The sequence below is a fragment of the Bos indicus genome, chromosome 3 (genome assembly GCF_029378745.1).
Source record: "Bos indicus isolate NIAB-ARS_2022 breed Sahiwal x Tharparkar chromosome 3, NIAB-ARS_B.indTharparkar_mat_pri_1.0, whole genome shotgun sequence".
Classification (NCBI taxonomy): domain Eukaryota; kingdom Metazoa; phylum Chordata; class Mammalia; order Artiodactyla; family Bovidae; genus Bos; species Bos indicus.
The window spans coordinates 32862897-32883994 of record NC_091762.1 but is presented as its reverse complement, the minus strand read 5'-3'; the positions used below and the strand labels follow the sequence as shown (position 1 = coordinate 32883994).

At 40.7% G+C, this 21098-nt stretch overlaps 1 protein-coding gene and 1 non-coding gene across 4 annotated transcripts in view; both read left to right on the top strand.

Moving 5' to 3' along the window:
- CD53 (CD53 molecule) overlaps positions 1 to 7480 on the top strand; it is a 38858-nt gene extending 31378 nt beyond the window's left edge. For 2 of the 3 annotated variants that reach the window (XM_070785948.1, XM_019956872.2), the window contains 3 exons: positions 4521 to 4601; positions 5692 to 5775; positions 6630 to 7480. In XM_070785948.1, coding sequence (XP_070642049.1) covers positions 4521 to 4601; positions 5692 to 5775; positions 6630 to 6701 — 237 coding nt within the window. In that variant the 3' untranslated portion in view covers positions 6702 to 7480. The remainder of the gene's footprint in view (positions 1 to 4520; positions 4602 to 5691; positions 5776 to 6629) is intronic. The other variant, XM_070785949.1, reaches the window with a different exon arrangement.
- Positions 7481 to 16483: 9003 nt separating this feature from the next.
- Positions 16484 to 16587, top strand: LOC139182355 (U6 spliceosomal RNA). Its single transcript, XR_011566026.1, has one exon. It is a non-coding gene; the product is annotated as a U6 spliceosomal RNA (small nuclear RNA).
- The last annotated feature ends 4511 nt before the right edge of the window (positions 16588 to 21098 follow it).

Here is a 21098-nt window from a genome sequence, read left to right as displayed (position 1 = left end):
ATAGATTTGAGAGGCAAATGAAGCCTTTTTACTATTTCCCAAGTTGTTTCAGGAATTCTATGTCTGACTTTCGGTGGAGTCGTTCTGCTGCATTGGAGGAGGTCTGTAATTCTTGCAGACACAAGCCTCTTGTCCCTGCTAATGTATCTGCTTTGCAATTTCCTGGCAGAGTTGAGGGTGAGTGAGCGAAAGCATGCCATATGGTCACATTGGCACAAGGTTATGTGCAAGCAGTTCAGATATCAGCCCATAACTCAGACTCCCACAGAGGTTCATTTACTGTTTCCAATTATCTTGATGCCATTGAGACATCCATATTGTCAAGCCTTTCCATACTGCCCAAATGTCAGTGGCAAGGTTGAGGGGCATGGGATTGTAAGCAATCACCAGCCATCCTGCTCTGAGTTCTGCCCAATGACTATTATGTCCAGTCCCTTCCTTGAATCAGATGACATGTGAATCCAGAAGAACAGCTATGGTGATCACCAAGGTAGATCACCCTTACAGCTGTCCTCGGGGTACCATGTATCCACAAGGGGCATCCAGGTACCTTCCTGTACTTGAAGTAAATTGGGTCCAACAGGTGATGTCACTGGGGTCTCTGGTGGGTAGATATAGGTCACTATATGCAATTCCTGCATAAGTGGACCAGTGTTATAAGTGCTTCTCTCTTGAAGGTATGCATGCCACTTTTGTAAGGTACTCAGTTGTGCACAGGCATTCATAGGCTTTAAAAACATGTCTTTAATCCATCCTAAGCAAATGGCAACCCACTCTAGTATTCCTGCCTGAAGAATCCCATGGACAGAGGAGCCTGGCAGGGTCTGTGGGGTCACAAGAGTCAGACACAACTTGGCGACTTAACTACTACTACTACTACTACTACTACTTAATCCATCCCCCCACAGGCAGGGATGTCTGTACACTGACAGGTAAGTCAGTGGCTAGACACTCAGTTTGTTGTAAGTCTAGATATATTGCTGACAATTGTTTTTTCATAGTACTATATCAATTCTTTGCCCCTTCCCAAAACTGAGACCAAAATCCTAGTAGGACTCATTTCCCATTTTGTCGCTACCATAGTCCTTATTCAAACCCTCCTGGGTATAGACTTACATCCAACTCACAACTTGTGTCTGGCATTAACACCTCCAGTCCTTGGACTTATTTGACAATCAGTTTTGCCTTTTCAAAAGCCTCTTGTGGGCTTGTGGGGTGGGGTATTCCTAACCCAGGTATTTCCCTTTTTCACTAAATCATATGTGCTGTGTGCTCAGTAGTGTTTTGACCCTGCAACCCTGTGGATGGCAGCCTGTCAGGCTCCTCTGTCCAATGGGATTTTCCCAGCAAGAATACTGGAGTGGGTTGCCATTTCTTCCTCAAAGGGATCTTCCCAAAGCAGGGATCGAACCCAAGTTCACAACTCGCATGGCTCCTATACTGCAGGCAAAGTCTTTGCTGCTGAGTCACCTGGGAAGCCCCAAAGAATATAGGGGTCTCAATATTTGGACAAGGTGGAGAATAAAAGGCCGCCCATACCCTAGCACACCTATAAGGGATTGTAGTTCTTTTCTATTGTAGGACATGGTTTATCTATATTCTATCAATAGCAGCTTTGGGCATCCCTTCAGTCTTGGCAGACTAGATAACTCCTAGCAACTTTACTGACTGTCCAGGTCCTTGTAGCTTATTGGTGTTGAACTCCCATCTTTATGCTTAAATGTTCCAGAAGAGGCTCGGGAAAGAGAAAACAAGTCATTACAGGTTAACCTAGTATTGTCAGTGTAATGTAATGATAGAGAACTACAGAAAGAAAGAGAGTCCATTTCTTCAAGTCCAGGGATGACATTGGGGTAGGATGGTAAAAGACCATTGTCCTCCGCCCCGCCCCCCCCGCGCCCCACCCCGCCCCCGCCTTCCCACATGAAGGTGCACTGGTCCTGGGACCCCTTATCTAAGTGTTTGCTAAGAAAAGGCATTAGACAAATCTAAGACACTGTCTTGAGATGAGGCTATGCCTTAAGAGAAGTGGCAATTTTATCCAAGAGTTTTTGTAACTGCTGCATAGATAGAGGGTATTACCTTGATTAATTCTCTACAGTCTACTGCCATACACCAGGTACCATTTGTTTTTTTTTTCACTGGCTTCATGGGGTTATTGAACAGGCTTTGTGCTGGTATTATAACCACCACTTTCTCTAATTCTTTAATGGTAGAAGTTATTTTTTCTTATCCCTCAGGTACCCATTATTGTTTTTTATTGCTACTACTCTCTGGGGGAGATAGGCAACTTTACAACTCCAATTTAGCATGACTAACCATTATAAGCTTGAGTGTCTGATCCATAAGTCGAACTCACCCATGGTGGTTTGAGGTCCAGGTCCTATAGGACATACACACCCAAAATATACTCAGATATGGGTGAAGATAAACCAGAAAAGGAGGGAGAGGCAATCTTCTGATTTGTAAATACAAGCTCCCTTGTTTCACCTTAGAATGTTTGACCTCATATCCCATCAATGGTTGCTACTTCCCTTTGGAACTTAGATGGATGTCCATAAATCATGGTGCATTTGTACAGTATTTGCTAGAACAATCTGTTTATTGGTGCAGGACCAATAAATAGTCTGTTCAACCTGGGACCTGCATACCAAGGAGCACCCTTAACCCCACCTCTAATCCTTAGGAATCCAGGGTATACCTGCAAATATCCTTTTAATTAAGTTGGCTGGGTGCTCTCATTTTTCTCCCACCCCAGCCCCATACAAACATTGCCAGAAGGCAGTTGGTGCTATAACAGAAGCCATTTTACACATTTGTGGCCCATTTAACACAATGCCATTGTCCCCAGTATCCCACAAATGGAGAACCTAGGCTGCAATGCCCTTTCTACTTTTTGTTTAAATATTCTGGTTATTTCTACTAGTTCAGGGAGGGAAAAATCTCATGGGGTTGTTTTTCAGCTCTTGCGGTGGTTTAATTGCTAAGTCATATCCGACTCTTATGACCCCATGGACTGTAGCCTGCCAGGCTCCTCTGTCCATGGGATTCTCCAGGCAAGAATACTGGAGTGGGTTGCCATTTCCTTCCTATTATCTCTCGGTTCTCTAGCATCCTGTGCTTTAGTTTGAATCAGAGGTTGTGACTGCAGGTCCTCTTCTTCTTCTATAATTATGTCCTCATCTTCTGAGGAGTCATGAGCCCAAGAATTCCACTTCTTGGGGTCCCAGTTGTCCTGTGAAATAATAGTCCTCACCTTTGAATGGGGTAGCCTAGGGCCCTACATCTAGCCATCTTACATTCTATCATTTCAGTAGGTTCTTCCTGTTGTACTTTCTTTGACATAATGTCCTAAGTTGCAGAACATGCCATCCATACATCTCTCTCTAGTGCCCAACTGAGCTGTAATTCCTTTTCTGTGCTAAATTTTAGAGTTCATAACAAAGGCCATGCAACAGCTGCAATAGATCGCTCACTTTTGCCCCCCCCCCCCACTTTTGCTTTGCTACCTCTTTGGTTAATGTATTTAGTAAGTCCTTTGGTGTTTCCATTGTGTCCCTGTACACTTGCATCAGCCTGAATTGTTCCATAAATTTAGCCAGATCACCCCACGTGGAAATGGCTGGCCAACCTGGGATTTCTCCCACAACAGCAAGCTTTTCCCTGCTTGGCCCCTTCACCCATTCTTGCATCATTTTCAGTCTCCTGCCTAGCTTGCCAATTGTCTAAGGATGGAAGGAACAGAAAATGCCCAGTGAACTGAGAAGGCATCTTGAGACAAAAACAAGCTGGGTAGCTCCATATAATCACTGGGTCAGTTTATTGAAGAGTAGCTTACTCATAGGGTGGTATCAGGATCAGGTGGACAACAATCTGGAAGCATTCACATGTACACTCCATATTGCCAAGGGGCTATTAGGAGGATTTGATAGTTAACTTAGGGTATGGAGGTAGATGCTTGAAAACAGGACATGCACTCCTAGTCAAGATGAATGGTAACTAGTTGTCTGGGTGCCAAAAATACATCAGCAAAAGTTTTCATCATTGTTTGAGAACTAATGGAGCATAAAGGCCACAATACCTATTATTTATAAAGCCCTTAATGGCATAGAGGTGATTCACTGCACAGGGGTAGGGTCTGTGTAGGACAGGAGAAACTGTAAGGGCCCAAGATGGCATCAGCTATGCTAACAGACATACAGTGGGTCTAGGTGTGGTCAGCCTGATCCCTCCATTATAAAGTCCCCTGTGTGCCTAATTTTTGATCTATTAAATGTGAATAAGTTAAATATGCCCTCTCCACTTCAAGAAGTTTTATGTGAATAAAATGGTATAACAGGTTTGTGAGTAAAATGGTATAACAGGTTTGAAAGTACTCAGTTCTATGGAGCCATAGTAAACAAGTCAGTTCTGTATTTTCTGCTATAGAGTCAAATCAGAAAGGTTCACCTTTTCTCCAAGGCCCATGTTTTCTTTCTGTTATCTGACTAACCATTGCTTTTTGGGGCTTTGGCTTTCAGCTGCAATGTTGTGGTGTAAATGGCACGAGTGACTGGACATCTGGACCACCAGCATCTTGCCCCAAAGGCTCAGCTGTTAAGGTAATTTATTTTTGGAAACGTTTCTGCTATTGGCCACTGTGATTAAACCTTTAATTCCCTTAGAAATCCAGTCATACAGGACTGGATCCCATCCATAAACAGGAAACCTCAAACAAAAGAGAGACTAGGGAAACACATAACTAGAAAATAAGAAAAACAAAAAAGAAAAATAAGCAAAAAAAAAAAAAAAAGAACAAGTTTATCTAGACTAGAGATGCCATTAAGAATCTTGCTACTCTGAACTATTATATTAGAGGGGAAAAGTTTATGTGATAGTGGCAGAAGACTATGTCTAGATTTTTCTTGAGTAATAATTAGGTCTTCTTATGGTTGAAATTTGCAAGGTAGAAGCAGAAAAGCTTCTTTTTCTATTTATTTCCCTGCTCTCCTTCCTTGGAGATGGCAGCATCCAATCCCTTAGCAGAATTAATTATAAGTGAAGAGTGAGGAGCTGAGGGTGAGATAGTTGATGGAACTTCTGACTAGACCCAGGGAAGAAGCCCAAATCATCTTCCAACTAGACCAAGTCCCTAAGGTCCTGTTATCCATGTCACCCACTTGATACTGTTTGGAAATCTCTGGAATTTGGGTGGGTGGGCAGTCTGTGAAGAAAGACTGGGACACCCACCAACCAGCAACTGCCCTGCAGCTTGGTAGGGCTATGATATGATTACTGGCTTTTGAAGCAGAAGCTGAAATGCAACCAGTCATAGGATTGCATAGCCTATATTCCTATTTGTCAATACCAAGACAGTAGTGAATGTTCAAACAATACAAGGACATATGTTGTTGACCTGCCTCTTGGGAGTTAGTTTAATGCACTGTGTAAATATATAAGACTTCTAGTTTGTTTACTTCCACTGTAATTATAATAATACTGGAAAAGTCTCTAGTTTAATGTTCTCTACTTCATGCTCATTTCTTCATCCATATAATATATATATATATATATATATATATATATATATATATATATATATATAATGCCTGTCCTAAGTGTCTTGGCAAGAGATAAACTATTATCCCAAATAAGCCTCTTGATAAAGTTGAGTAATATAGTAGTGTCATTTGTACATGTAATTTTTTCTAGGGTTGCTATATACAAGCAAAACAGTGGTTTCACTCTAATTTCCTGTATATTGGAATCACCACTATCTGTGTATGTGTAATCCAGGTAAGAGCTTAATCAGAGGACTATTTTGAGAATTAAATGAATTAAGTCATGTAATTTTTAAAGTATGTTCTTAATAAATATGAGCTCCCCTATTCAAGTAGAAAGTTATGTTATTACCAGTTTAAGGCATACAGAAAATAATGCTGTAAGATCTATCTGGTCAATTTATTCCTAATAGAAATGAGTGTATCATGGTCAAATTAAAAGCCACTAAGTGGAACCTTACTTTGATTCCTCATTCAGCTCATCTGGAAAAGCCTGTTAAATAAAACATTTCACTTGAAAAATTGGCCTTGTGTGCTAAGGAGGAGCTGATGATGAAACTGTAATCAATTTCCTCATTGCTTCTCTGCTTATCTTGACAAGTCAGGGGTAAATGGGGATAATTTCTTGTTCTTTTTTATTATGTTATATTCCTACTATTTTTATACCCAAGTGTCTTGAGTGTATCACAGATTAGCTAAAATCTACTTAGGAAGCTCAAAGAGAAATGATTTTTCTCTGCTTGGAAACCAAAGAGGCTTAAGGCATGGGTAGAGAAGACTCATTGCACAAAGTATTGACCTGTGCAGAACTTGATTATACCAGCAGCAGGATTTCTGTGGTTTCTTAAAAAGACAAAAAGATGTCCCAGTTCTTAATATTCCACTATCTTGCCATCATCACCCTCATTTCTCTCCCCACTGCCATTCTAAAGCTAAAGGAGAAAACTCTTGAGAAGGAATTAGAAGTGATAGTAGAAAGGGTAGGTTCAGTGTGATGGACACTTTCTTTTCCTCTGGGATTCATCCTAGGGTCTGTGGGTGAGATGTTTTACCTGTAAAGACCTCACTTTTTGCCAACTCTTTCTTCAGGTATTAGGGATGTCCTTTGCACTGACCTTGAACTGCCAGATTGACAAAACCAGTCAGGTCCTAGGACTCTGACCTGCTGCTGCCATGTGCTGGAGAGACTTCTTTCATCGCTGGAAATCCAAAACAACTTGTATCATGAAGTCCTAAATGACCACCTCTTGAATTGGTGTCTTTGTTCTCCCTCCCATCTCTTCCTTATGGGGTCCCTGTCTTACACAACCAGAGAAGAGGGTGTTGGTCAGGCACTTCCCTGACAGACAGCAAGAAATTCCTTTACTCATTCATGGCGGTAGCCTTATCATTCTTTAATACCTGAGCATTTGTCAGACATGAAAGGGCAAGAGAACCTGTGGTACTAATGGCTCAAAATCAAAGGATGGGTCTATAGCTTGGCTTTCTGCATCTTTCCATTGCCAAAAAGTCTCTGGCCTCTAAATCACACAGAGTCCACTCTCCAAAGTCAAACAAGAGATAAGCTTAAGGGAGCTCCGGGGGCAGATTCACTGGATCATTATCACAATCCTCTGTTTCCTTTTGACTAGCGGCCTTGGCTACAGGAATGACAAAAATACTCTTTCTCCAAAGGTTAGGTTTCATTTCAATTTCTTTATTGATTCATCTAAGTCTTCCTAAGAGGAACTGTCCAATGACTCACATTCTGATTTCAGCCAATTGCTTAGATTTTGATTTACATAACTATCAAGGAACTAATTCAGCAGGGTTATTATTTCTGGTGGTTGAGGTAATAATCACATTCAAAAGAGTTCTGGTGTTAATTCTTTTTTAGATAAGTTTTTTCTTAATGTAATATTTTAATTCTTCAATAAATAAAATAGCTTATGATCTCTCAATCACTACATTCTCATTTCTTTGTCTCAAGTATAGTTTTCATGACCCAGCCTGATTGTCCTGCCTGCAAGTTAGGGATATTAGTTATCTATTGCTAAATAATGAATTACTACAAAATTTGTCACTGACAACAACAAATATTTATTATCTCGCAGTTTTTTGTGGATCATAAATCTGAGAGCAGCTTAACTGGCTGATTCTGGCTTGTGATCTCCCTCAAGACTACAGTCAAGATGTCAGCTGCAGTCATCTCAAGTCTCAACTAGAAGAGGACACACTTCTAAGTTGTCATATTGAAACAGGAGGGAAGGGGGCAGGACACAGCCTTTAAAAGCATGACATAAACATAGGCTATGACAAAAACTGGTTAGAACCAACTAGGTCCAAGATGGTGGAGTATTTGATTTCCAGTGGACTTTGAGCTTCATTATACATTTATTGTAATACATTAACATAAGCTAAGTGACACATTCAACAGTGCCATGACAGTTCTGAGCCTGAGTATCAAAGATCAAACAGTTAGAGGTGACTTGATTCCTGGAAATCTCTGCCCTTTCTCCAATATAATTGGAATAATCCTCCCACTCATCAGCCTAAAAAATTTCCCATCCCATGAAAACTAACCACACAACATTGTGAGGCCACTCTTGCCTTCTGAGGTGGCCCACACTCTGTCTGTGGAGTGTGTTTCTATCTAAATAAATCCACTTCTTACCTATCACTTTGTGTCTCACTGAATTCTTTCTGTGATGAGACGTCAAGAACCCGAACTTCATTAACTCCTGAAACCAGGTGTGGATTTCAGTTAAAATATTGAATTCAAATCTCAGTCTGAGTTACACAATTTCATTATGGCTCCTGGTAGGCATCAGTTCTTTGCCACATGTACCTATCCACAGCACTGTCTTATGACATGGCAACTGATTCTCCCCAGAGCAAGACATTCAAGAGACAGCATGAAATACAGCACCAAAAACAAGCCATTAACTCCTTTTATAAGCTAACTCAGAAGTGCCATCACAACTGTCCTGCTGTACACTATTCCTTAGAAGTAAGTTGAAAAGTTTACACTTGAAGGGAGGAAATTATACAGCATATAGAAACTATGGGGTAGAGACCACTGGGAGCTGTCTTAGAGGTGACCAGCCACACCATGATTTTTTGGGTTAGGAGAAGCTAAATTTAATTGTCTTTGTTGTTATTGTTCAGTCACTAAGTCATATCCAACTCTTTGTGACCCAATGGACTGCAGCACACCAGGCTTCCCTGTCCTTCACTATCTCACGGAGTTTGCTAAACTCATTTCCTTTGAGTCAATGGTGCCATCCAACTATTTCATCCTCTGTCATCCCCTTCTCCTCCTGTCCTCAATCTTTCCCAGAATCAGGGTCTTTTCCAATGAGTTGGCCCTTTGCATCAGGTGGCCAAAGTATTGGAGCTTGAGCTTCAGCTTTAGCATCAGTCCTTCCAATGAATATTCAGGGTTGATTTCCTTTAGCATTGACAGGTTTGATCTCCTTGCTGTCCAAGGAACTCTGCTTTGTAAATAGGCTCATCTGTACCATTTTTCTAGATTCCACATATATGTGTCAATATATGGTATTTATTTTTCTCCTTCTGACTTCACTTTGTATGACAGCTTCTAGGTCCATCCACACCTTTGCAAATGGAACAATTTCATTCCTTTTACAACCACTATAGAGAACAGTGGGCTTCCCAGGTGGCGCTAGTAGTAAAGAACCTGCCTGCCAATGCAGGAGACATGCAAGACACACATGGCTCAATCCCTGGGTTGGAAGGATCCCCTTGAGGAGGAAATGGCAACCTACTCCAGTATTCTTGAAAAATCCCATGGGCAGATGAGCCTGGTAGACTACAGTCTATAGAGAACAGTACGGAGGTTCCTTTAAACAACTAAAAATAGAAGTACTGTATGACACACCAATCCCACTACTGGCATACATCCAGAGAAAAACATAATTGCAAAAGATATATGCACCCTAATGTTTATTGCAGCACTTTTATAATAGCCAGGACATGGAAGCAACCTAAATGTCCATTAGCAGAGGAATGAATAAAGAAAATGTGGTATATATGTACACACACACACACACACACACACAATGGACTATTACTCATCCATAAAAAGGAACAAAATTGTCCCCGTTTCTTGATTCCTGCCTCTATGATCTTCCCTGAGTTCCAAAGTGTCACTCACTTGGAGGTGTCTGACTCTTTGTGACCCCATAGACTACAGCCCATCAGGCTGCTCTGTCCATGGGATTTCCCAGGCAAGAATACTGGAATGGATTGCCATTTCTTTCTCGAGGTGATCTTCCCAATCCAAGGATCGAACCCAGGTTTACCACACTGCAGGCAGATTCTTTACCATCTAAGCCACCAGGGAAGCCCTGAGTTCCAAAGGGAAGATTCAAATAGTTGCTAATCTGGGAATAGTTGCTAATCTTAGGTATGGCATAAGCCCTCTTGGAGGAGGTCGCCATTAACCCCACCACAGAGCTGCCAGAACTTACACAGGACTGGGAGACAGACTCTTGGAGGGCACAAATAGAACTTTGTGTGCACCATGACCCAAGAGAAAGGAGGAGTGACCCCACAAGAGAGTGACCCAGACTTGCCTGTGAGTGTCCAGGAGTCTCCAGCAGAGGCATAGGTTGGTGGTGGCCTGCTGCAGGGTTGGGGGCACTGAGTGTAGTAGCACATACACGGCAACTTTTGAAAGAGGTCGCCATTATCTTCATTACCTCCACCATAGTTTCAGTTCAGTTCAGTTCAGTTCAATCTAGTCGCTCAGTCATGTCCGACATTTTGCGACCCCATGAATCCCAGCATGTCAGGCCTCCCTGTCCATCATCATCTCCCGGAGTTCACTCAAACTCACGTCCATCGAGTCGGTGATGCCATCCAGCCATCTCATCCTCTGTCGTCCCCTTATCCTCCTGTCCCCAATCCCTCCCAGCATCAGAGTCTTTTCCAATGAGTCAACTCTTTGCATGAGGTGGTCAAAGTATTGGAGTTTCAGCTTTAGCATCATTCCTTCCAAAGAATACCCAGGTTGATCTCCTTCAGAATGGACTGGTTGGATCTCCTTGCAGTCCAAGGGACTCTCAAGAGTCTTCTCCAACATCACAGTTCAAAAGCATCAATTCTTCAGCACTCATCTTCCTTCACAGTCCAACTCTCGCATCCATACATGACCAATGGAAAAACCATAGCCTTGACTAGGTGGACCTTTGCTGGCAAAGTAATGTCTCTGCTTTTCAATATGCTGTCTAGGTTGGTCATAACTTTTCTTCCAAGGAGTAAGCGTCTTTTAATTTCATGGCTGCAGTCACTATCTGCAGTGATTTTGGAGCCCCCAAAAATAAAGTCTGACATTGTTTCCACTGTTTCCTCATCTATTTCCCATGAAGTGATGGGACAGATGCCATGATCTTCATTTTCTGAATGTTGAGCTTTAAGCCAACTTTTTCCACTCTCCTCTTTCACTTTCATCAGGAGGCTTTTTAGTTCTTCTTCACTTTTTGCCATAAGGGTGGTGTCATCTGCATATCTGAGGTTATTGATATTTCTCCCAGCAATCTTGATTCCAGCTTGTGCTTCGTCCAACCCGGCGTTTCTCATGATGTACTCTGCATAGAAGTTAAATAAGCAGGGTGACAATATACAGCCTTAACGTACTCCTTTTCCTATTTGGAACCAGTCTGTTGTTCCATGTCCAGTTCTAACTGTTGCTTCCTGACCTGCATATAGGTTTCTCAAGAGGCAGGTCAGTTGGGCTGGTATTCCCATCTCTTTCAGAATTTTCCACCAGGTAAATAACAGGGAGGGAACACAGCTCCACCCATCAACAGAAAATTGGATTAAAGAGTTACTAATTTTGGACTGGCCCATCAGAATAAGACCCAGTTTTCACCCCCAGTCAGTCTCTCCCATCAGGAAGTTTCCATAAGCCTCTTATCCTTCTCCATCAGAGGGCAGAAAGAATGAAAACCACAATCCTAGAAAACTAGCCAATCTAATCACATGGACCACAGCCTTGTCTAACTCAATGAAAGTATAAGCCATGCTATGTAGGGCCGCCCAAGACGGATGGGTCATGGTGGAGAGTTCTGACAAAATGTGGTCACCTGGAGAAGGGAATGGAAAACCACTTCAGTATTCTTGCCTTGAGAACCCCATGAACAGTATGAAAAGGCAAAAAGATAGGACACAGAAAGATGAACTCCCCAGGTCAGTAGGTGCCCAATATGCTACTGGAGATCAGTGGAGAAACAACTCCAGAAAGAATGAAGAGATAGAACCAAAGCAAAAACAATACCCAATTGTGGATGTGACTGATGATGGAAGCAAGGTCCAATTGTAAAGAACAATATTGTATAGTAAAGAACAATACTGCATAAGAACCTGGAATGCTAAGTCCGTGAATCAAGGCAAATTGAAAGTGGTGAAACAGGAGATGGCAAGAGTGAACGTCGACATTTAGTTATCAGTGAACTATAATGGACTGGAATGGGTGAATTTAACACAGACGACCATTATATCTACTACTGTGGGCAAGAATTCCTTAGAGGAAATGGAGTAGCCATCATAGTCAACAAAAGAGTCCGAAATGTAGTACTTGGGATATAATCTCAAAAAACAGAATGATCTCTGTTCGTTTCCAAGGTAAACCATTCAATATAATGGTAATCCAAGTCTATGCCTCAACCAGCAATGCTGAAGAAGCTGAAGTTGAATGGTTCTATGAAGACCTACAAGGTCTTCTTGAACTAACACCCCAAAAAGATGACCTTTTCATTATAGGGGACTGGAATGCAAAAGTAGGAAGTCAAGAGATACCTGGAATAACAGGCAAATTTGGCCTTGGAGTACGGAATGAAGTAGGCCAAAGGCTAACAGAGTTTTGCCAAGAGACCACACTGGTAATAGCAAACACAGTCTTCCAACATCACAAGAGAAGACTCTACACATGGACTTCACCAGATGGTTGACACTGAAATCAGATTGATTATATTCTTTGCAGCCAAAGATGGAGAAGCTCTATACAGTCAGCAAAAAACAAGATGGAGAGCTGACTGTGGCTCAGATCATGAACTCCTTATTGCCAAATTCAGAATTAAATTGAAGAATGTAGCAAAAACCACTAGGCCATTCAGCTATGACCAAAGTCAAATCCCTTACAATTATACAGTGGAAGTGAGAAATAGATTTAACAAGCTAGATCTGATAGAGTGCTTGATGAATCATGGATGATAGTTCATGACGTACAGGAGGCAGTGATCAAGACCATTCCCAAGAAAAAGAAATGGAAAACAGCAAAATGGCTGTCTGAGGAGGACTTACAAATAGCTCTGAAAAGAAGAGAAGTGAAAAGCAAAGGAGAAAAGGAAAGATATACCCATTTGAATGCAGAGTTCCAAACAATAGCAAGGAGAGATAAGAAACCCTTCCATAGTGATCAGTGCAAAGAAATAGAGGAAAATAATAGAATGGGAAAGACTAGAGATCTCTTCAAGAAAATTAGAGATACCAGGGGAACATTTCATGCAAAGATGGGCACAATAAAGGACAGAAATGGTATGGACCTAACAGAAGCAGAAAACATTAAGAAGAGGTGGCAAGAATACACAGAAGAACTAAACAAAAGAGATCTTCATGACCCAGATAACCATGATGGTGTGATCACTCACCTAGAGCCAGACATCCTGGAATGTGAAGTCAAGTTGGCCTTAGCAAGCATCACTATGAACAAAGCTAGTGGAGGTGATAGAATTCCAGTTGAGCTATTTCAAATTCTAAAATATGATGCTGTAAAAGTGCTGCACTCAATATGCCAGCAAATTTGGAAAACTCAGCAGTGGCCACAGGACTGGAAAAGTCAGTTTTCATTCCAATCCCAAAGAAAGGCAATGACAAAGAATGCTCAAACTACCGCACAATTGCACTCATCTCACACAGTTGCAAAGGAATGCTCAAAATTCTCCAAGCCAGGCTTCAACAATACGTGAACTGTGAACTTCCAAATGTTCAAACTGGATTTAGAAAAGGCAAAGGAATCAGAGATCAAATTGCCAACATCTGTTGGATCATCGAAAAAGCAAGCGAGTTCCAGAAAAACATCTACTTCTGCTTTATTGACTATGTCAAAGCCTTTGACTGTGTGGATCACAAAAAAACTGTGGAAAATTCTGAAAGAGATGGGAATACTAGACCACCTGACCTGCCTCCTGAGAAATCTGTATGCAGGTCAGGAAGCAACAGTTAGAACTGGACATGGAACAACAGACTGGTTCTGAATCAGGAAACGAGTACGTCAAGGCTGTATATTGTCACCCTGCTTATTTAACTTATATGCAGAGTACATCATGAGAAACTCTGGGCTGGAAGAAGCACAAGGTGGAATCAAGGTTGCCCAGAGAAATATCAATAACCTCAGATATGCAGATGACAGCACTCTTATGGCAGAAAGCAAATAACTAAAGATCCTCTTGATGAAAGTGAAAGAGGAGAGTGGAAAAGTTGGCTTATAGCTCAACATTCAGAAAACTAAGAACATAGCATCCTGTCCCCATCACTTCATGGGAAATAGATGGGGAAACAGTAGAAACAGTGTCAGACTTTATTTTGGGGGGCTCCAAAATCACTGCAGATGGTGACTTCAGCCATGAAATTAAAAGTTGCTTACTCCTTGAAAGAAAAGTTATGACCAACATAGACAGCATATTAAAAAGCAGAGACATTACTTTGTCAACAAAGGTCCACCTAGTCAAGGCTATGGTTTTTCCAGTAGTCATGTATGGATGTAAGAATTAGACTGTAAAGAAAGCTGAGTCTGAAGAATTGATGCTTCTGAACTGTAGTGTTGGAGAAGACTCTTGAGAGTCCCTTGGACTGCAAGGAGATCCAACTAGTCAATTCTAAAGGAAATCAGTCCTGAATATTCATCTGAAGGAGTGATGTTGAAGATGAAACTCCAATACTTTGGCCACCTGATGTGAAGAACTGACTCATTTGAAAAGACCCTGATGCTGGGAAAGATTGAAGGCAGCAGGAGAAGGAGATGACAGAGGATGAGATGGTTGAATGGCATCACCAACTCAAATGGACATGAGTTTGAGTAGGCTCTGGGAGTTGGTGATGGACAGGGAGGGCTGGCATGCTGCAGTCCATGGGGTTGCAAAGAGTCGGACATGACTGAGTGACTGGACTGACTGACTGACTGAATCTGGGAAGGGAAGTGAGGCAAAGAAAAGGGAGGGGCAGCCAGGAAACAATAGTGCAGACTTAAGGCAGGGTTCTGATTCCACCTTAAAGTATACAGGTAACAATGTCTCTAAGCTCTTTTACATGTCAGCATTCTTCTTACCATAAAGAAAGCTGAGCACCAAAAAATGATGCTTTTGAACTGTGGTGTTGGAGAAGACTCTTGAGAGTCCTTTGAACTGCAAGGAGATCAAATAAGTCAATCCTAAAGGAAATCAGTCCTGAATATTCATTGGAAGGACTTATGCTGAAGCTGAAGCTTTGGCCACCTGATAGGCAGATCCCACTCACTGAAAAAACCCTGATGCTGGGAAAGATTGAAGGCAGGAGAAGATGACAACTGTTGGGGATTTTCTCCCTGGGACTTGGAAGCAACGAATCTGAAAGAATGACACTTGGACAGTCTCTTGCAAGGACTGACAAGTTTATTTCTGCAGTCAAGCTTTTTTATAGAAGCAGGAACAAAGAGCTTAAAGTATACAGCCAGCAGAGTGCATACGGAGTTAACACATAATCAGTAAAAACATTTCAAGGACAGCACGCTCTAAATGACTCATGGGCTTATCCCATAACCCACTTTCACAAGTAACATCCCTATTAACTCTTGGCGCTGAGCATAATCAAAGGCAGGAGATGTTTTTCTGTCCGCAGTGCAAAGCCGGGTACTTCTGGCCCTTCGCCATTTTCCCAAGGACTTTCTCCTTTTACGGCTATTTTGCACTACGCTTCCCAACAACAACAGAGGATGAGATGGCTAGATGGCATCACCAATGCAATAGACATAAGTTTGAGCAAGCTAAGGGAGTTGGGGATGGACAGGAAAGCCTGAAGTACTGCAGTCCATGGGTTCTCAAAGAGTCACTGAGCGACTGAACTGAACTGATTCTTCTTATCAGAGAAAGATCACCTGAGGTTCTATTAAAAGAAGCAGAAAAGTTGATCAAGATTACCTGAGACCAGATTAGAGGAGTGGAGGCCCTGCACTCCCCTGCTCTTAGCTTATCAGCAGCCTTCAGTCTGCACCCTTGCTATAAAACTCCTCAGCAAATCATCCCATGTTGGGACATATAGTTTTTTTGGCAACAAAAACTGTATCTGCTGTGTCCCCTTTTGCACCTTATTACGCTTATGAGGCCTTACATGATATGTATTTTCTACTTCATTCAAAGCTCTATCTTTGAGATTCTAGTTGACACTGATGGACAGAGGCCGAGTTTTTGGTATCACAGTCTATTTGAGGCTTTACCAAGCATGAGAGTTTTACATACATTTAAATTCTTCCCATTTAAATCTTGCCAAAATGTCTCTTGTGTGTACCTCCATAACACACATAGAAATTTCATAGATCTTATCACATTTTCTTTTATCACCTATTTCTCTTTTTTAATCAATTATTTGTCTTTATTAATTATATTGGCCTGATCATATTAGAAAAAGAGATGGAAAAGGTACAAATTAACTACACATAAAAATTGGGCCATAACCACAGATACAAAACCCTTGAGGGAATATGGTTAAAAAAAAATAGGTCAAACAACTTTTAAAATGTAGGTGGTAGAGATGAGTTTCTAAAATAGCAGAAATCATCCAAATTGATTCAAAAATAAAAAGAGGATTTCTGTTTCTGATAAGACAATAGCAATATTACTAAACTTTCCATTTTAAATAACTAAAATGCTAGATAAAAACTTTAAAATGTTTTATTAAGAGCATTTTGAGTGCTCTCTTCAGCAGCACAAATGCTAGAATTGGAATGATACAGAGAAGGTTAGCATGCCTGTGTAAGGATGATATGAAAATTAATGAAGACTTCCATTTAAAAAAAAAGAAAGAAAGAAAACAAACACTGTTGAGCTGCAAAGAAAGCAAGAATTCTCAAGTCAGAGACATAGTGATGGTATGAATCAGAGAAATAAGAGGAATTTGAGGGCCTTTGCCAAATTAGGTGAACTTGGGTATCAGTTTCATAGTCTCATGGCACATGGAGTACAGGAGGAAAACTTGGGGATCTGCTCATGGTGGAGAGTATAAGAAGAGACCTTTCCTCCTTTAAGTCAAAGACCCCAAAGGGTTCCACTTTAGTGTGACAGAGAACTAGAAATACTGTTCACTTTCACCAAAGTTTATATGAAATTTGCCTGAAACTTGGCAGTATAACAGAGGAAGGCAACAGCCCTAAAAAACTGAATTCAGGGGCTTCTCTGGTGGCTCAGTGCTTAAAAAAAAAAATTCACCTGCCAATTCAGGAGACTTGGGTTCGATCCCAGATCCAGGAAAGATCCCACATGCCTTGGAATGAATAAGCCTGAGCGTCACAACTATTGAATCTGTTCTCTAGTGCTTTGGAGCCAAAACTATTGAAGCCCTCACACTCTAGAGCCCAGGCTCCACAACAAGCGACTAGCTGCACTTGCAACAGTTAGAGAAAAGCCTGAGCATCAACAAAGACCCAGCACAGCAAAAAATAAATAAGTAGATAAAATTAAAATAAAACAAAACAAAAAATCACACTCTAAACAAACAACAAAAAAACCTGAATTCACAGTCTGGTTATCATATTGACTTAAGGTAAAAATTTATACTGTCCAAATCCAGACTCACAAACTAAAAATTTAGTTTAACATAGTTCCAAATGAACAGTTATCTAGAGCCTTCGCAGATGAAAAATACACACAATTTCTGGAGGAACACACATAATACCAGATCTCCATGAATCTAAAAGAGGAAATTTTCAATGAAATTCAGCTATTTACAGTCAAAATTCACTAAACGCATGAAAAACAAGGCACTGTCAACCAAGAGAAGCAACAAGATAGGAAAGGGCTCATGAAACTTTGATACTTAATACAAAATATAAACAGCCATGTTTTCATATATTTATAAAAATTAAGGACAATTAAAAAATAGGTGCAGAGAAGACACTACAGAAAGACCAGGAATTTTTAAAATGAAAATTTAATAATTGAAATTATATTAATTAAAAAATTGGATCCCCCCAAAATAAAGTCAGACACTGTTTCCACTGTTTCCCCATCTATTTGCCATGAAGTGCCGGGACCGGATGCCATGATCTTCGTTTTCTGAATGTTGAGCTTTAAGCCAACTTTTTCACTTTCCTCTTTCACTTTCATCAAGAGGCTTTTTAGTTCCTCTCCACTTTCTGCCATAAGGGTGGTGTCATCTGCATATCTGAGGTTATTGATATTTCTCCCGGCAATCTTGATTCCAGCTTGTGCTTCTTCCAGCCCAGTGTTTCGCATATACTCTGCATAGAAGTTAAATGAGCAGGGTGACAATATACAGCCTTGATGTACTCCTTTTTCTATTTGGAACCAGTCTGTTGTTCCATGTCCAGTTCTTTTTGTTTTTTTTTTCATTTACTTAGATTTTATTTGATTTTTTCCCACACTGTTCCATAGTCTTCTGGACATAGATATGTACATATTTTGTTAGATTTATAATTAGGTATTTCATTTTTTGGTGCTATTGTAAATGGTATTTTTAAAAATTTCAGTTCTAAATACCTGGAACCAATATAATATTGTGTGTGTGTTTTTTTTTAACTTTACAATATTGTATTGGTTTTGCCATATACCAACGTGAATCCACACGGGTGTACACGTGTTCCCCATCCTGAACCCTCCTCCCACCTCCTTCCCCATACCATCCCTCTGGATCATCCCAGTGCACCAGCCCCAAGCATCCTGTATCATGTATGAAACCAAACTGGCGATTCATTTCATATATGATATTATACATGTTTCAATGGCATTCTCCCAAATCATCCCACCCTCACCCTCTCCCACAGAGTCCAAAAGACTGTTTTATATATCTGTGTCTCTTTTGCTGGCTCGCATACAGGGTTCTCGTTACCATCTTTCTAAATTCCATATATATGCATTAGTATACTGTACTGGGGAGAAGGCAATGGCAACCCACTCCAGTACTCTTGCCTGAAAAATCCCATGGACGGAGGAGCCTGGTAGGCTGTAGTTCATGGGGTCACGAAGAGTCGGATACTTACTGAGCGACTTCACTTTCACTTTTCAGTTTCATGCTTTGGAGAAGGAAATGGCAACCCATTCCAGTGTTCTTGCCTGGAGAATCCCAGGGACAGCGAAGCCGGGTGGGCTGCCATCTGTGGGGTCGCACAGAGTCGGACACGACTGAAGCAACTTAGCAGCAGCAGCAGCATACTGTATTGGTGTTTTCCTTTCTGGCTTACTTCATTCTGTATAATAGGCTCCAGTTTCATCCACCTCATTAGAACTGATTCAAATGTATTCTTTTTAATGGCTGAGTAATACTCCATTGTGTATATGTACCACAGCTTTCTTATCCATTCGTCTGCTAATGGACATCTAGGTTGCTTCCATGTCCTGGCTATTATAAACAGTGCTGCGATGAACACTGGGCTACACATGTCTCTCTCAATTCTGGGTTCCTCGGGATTTATGATCAGCAGTGGGATTGGTGGGTTGTATGGTAGTTCTATTTCCAGTTTTTTAAGGAATCTCCACACTTTTCTTCATAGTGGCTGTGTTAGTTTGCATTCCCACCAACATTGTAAGAGGGTTCCCTTTTCTCCACATCCTCTCCAGCATTTATTGCTTGTAGACTTTTGGATAGCAGCCATTCTGACTGGCGTGAAATGGTACCTCATTGTGGTTTTGATTTGCATTTCTCTGATAACGAGTGACGTTGAGCATCTTTTCGAGTGTTTGTTAGCCATCTGTATGTCTTCTTTGGGAAATGCCTGTTTAGTTCTTTGGCCCATTTTTTGATTGGGTGGTTTATTTTTCTGGAATTGAGCTGCAGGAGTTGCTTGTATATTTTTGAGATTAATTCTTTGTCAGTTGCTTCATTTGCCATTATTTTCTCCCATTCTGAAGGCTGTCTTTTCAGCTTGCTTATAGTTTCTTTTGTTGTGCAGAAGCTTTTAATTTTAATTAGGTCCCATTTGTTTATTTTTGCTTTTATTTCCAGTATTCTCGGAGGTGGGTCATAGAGGATGCTGCTGTGATTTATGTCGGAGAGTGTTTTGCCTATGATCTCCTCTAGGAGTTTTGTAGTTTCTGGTCTTACATTTAGATCTTTAATCCATTTTGAGTTTATTTTTGTGGACAGTGTTAGAAAGCGTTCTAGTTTGATTCTTTTACAACTGGTTCCCCAGTTTTCCCAGCACCACTTGTTAGAGATGTCTTTTCTCCATTGTATATTCTTGCCTCCTTTGTCAAAGATAAGGTGTCCATAGGTGCGTGTGATTTATCTCTGGGCTTTCTATTTTGTTCCATTGGTCTATATTTCTGTCTTTGTGCCAGTACCATACTGTCTTGATGACTGTGGCTTTGTAGTAGAGCCTGAAGTCAGGCAGGTTGATTACTCCAGTTCCATTCTTCTTTCTCAGGATTGCTTTGGCTATTCGAGGTTTTCTGTATTTCCATACAAATTGTGAAATTATTTGTTCTACCTCTGTGAAAAATACCATTGGTAGTTTGATAGGGGTTGCATTGAATCTATAGATTGCTTTAGATAGTGTACTCATTTTCACTAAATTGATACTTCTGATCCAGAACATGGTATATTTCTCCATCTATTAGTGTCCTCTTTGACTTCTTTCACCTTGTTTTATAGTTTTCTATATATAGGTCTTTTGTTTCTTTAGGTAGATATATTCCTAAGTATATTATTCTTTTCATTGCAATGGTGAATGGAATTGTTTCCTTAGTTTCTCTTCCTATTTTCTCATATTAGTGTATAGGAATGCAAGGGATTTTTGTGTGTTGATTTTATATCCTGCAACTTTACTATATTCATTGATTAGCTTTAGTAATTTTCTGGTGGAATTTTTAGGGTTTTCTATGTAGAGGACCATGTCATCTGCAAATGGTAAGAGTTTTACTTCTTCTTTTCCAGTTTGGATTCTTTTTATTTCTTTTTCTGCTCTGATTGCTGTGGTCAAAACTTCCAAAACTATTTTGAACAGTAGTGGTGAGAGTGGGCACCCTTGTCTTGTTCCTGACTTTAGGGGAAATGCTTTCAATTTTTCACCATTGAGGATAATGTTTGCTGTGGATTTGTCATATATAGCTTTTCTTTTGTTGAGGTATGTTCCTTCTACTCCTGCTTTCTGGAGCGTTTTTATCATAAATGGATGTTGGGTTTTGTCAAAGGTTTTCTCTGCATCTATTGATTTAATCATATGGCTTTTATTTTTCAATTTGTTAATGTGGTGTATTACATTGATTGATTTGCAGATATTGAAGAATCCTTGCATCTCTGGGATAAAGCCCACTTGGTCATGATGTATGATCTTTTTAACATGTTGGATTC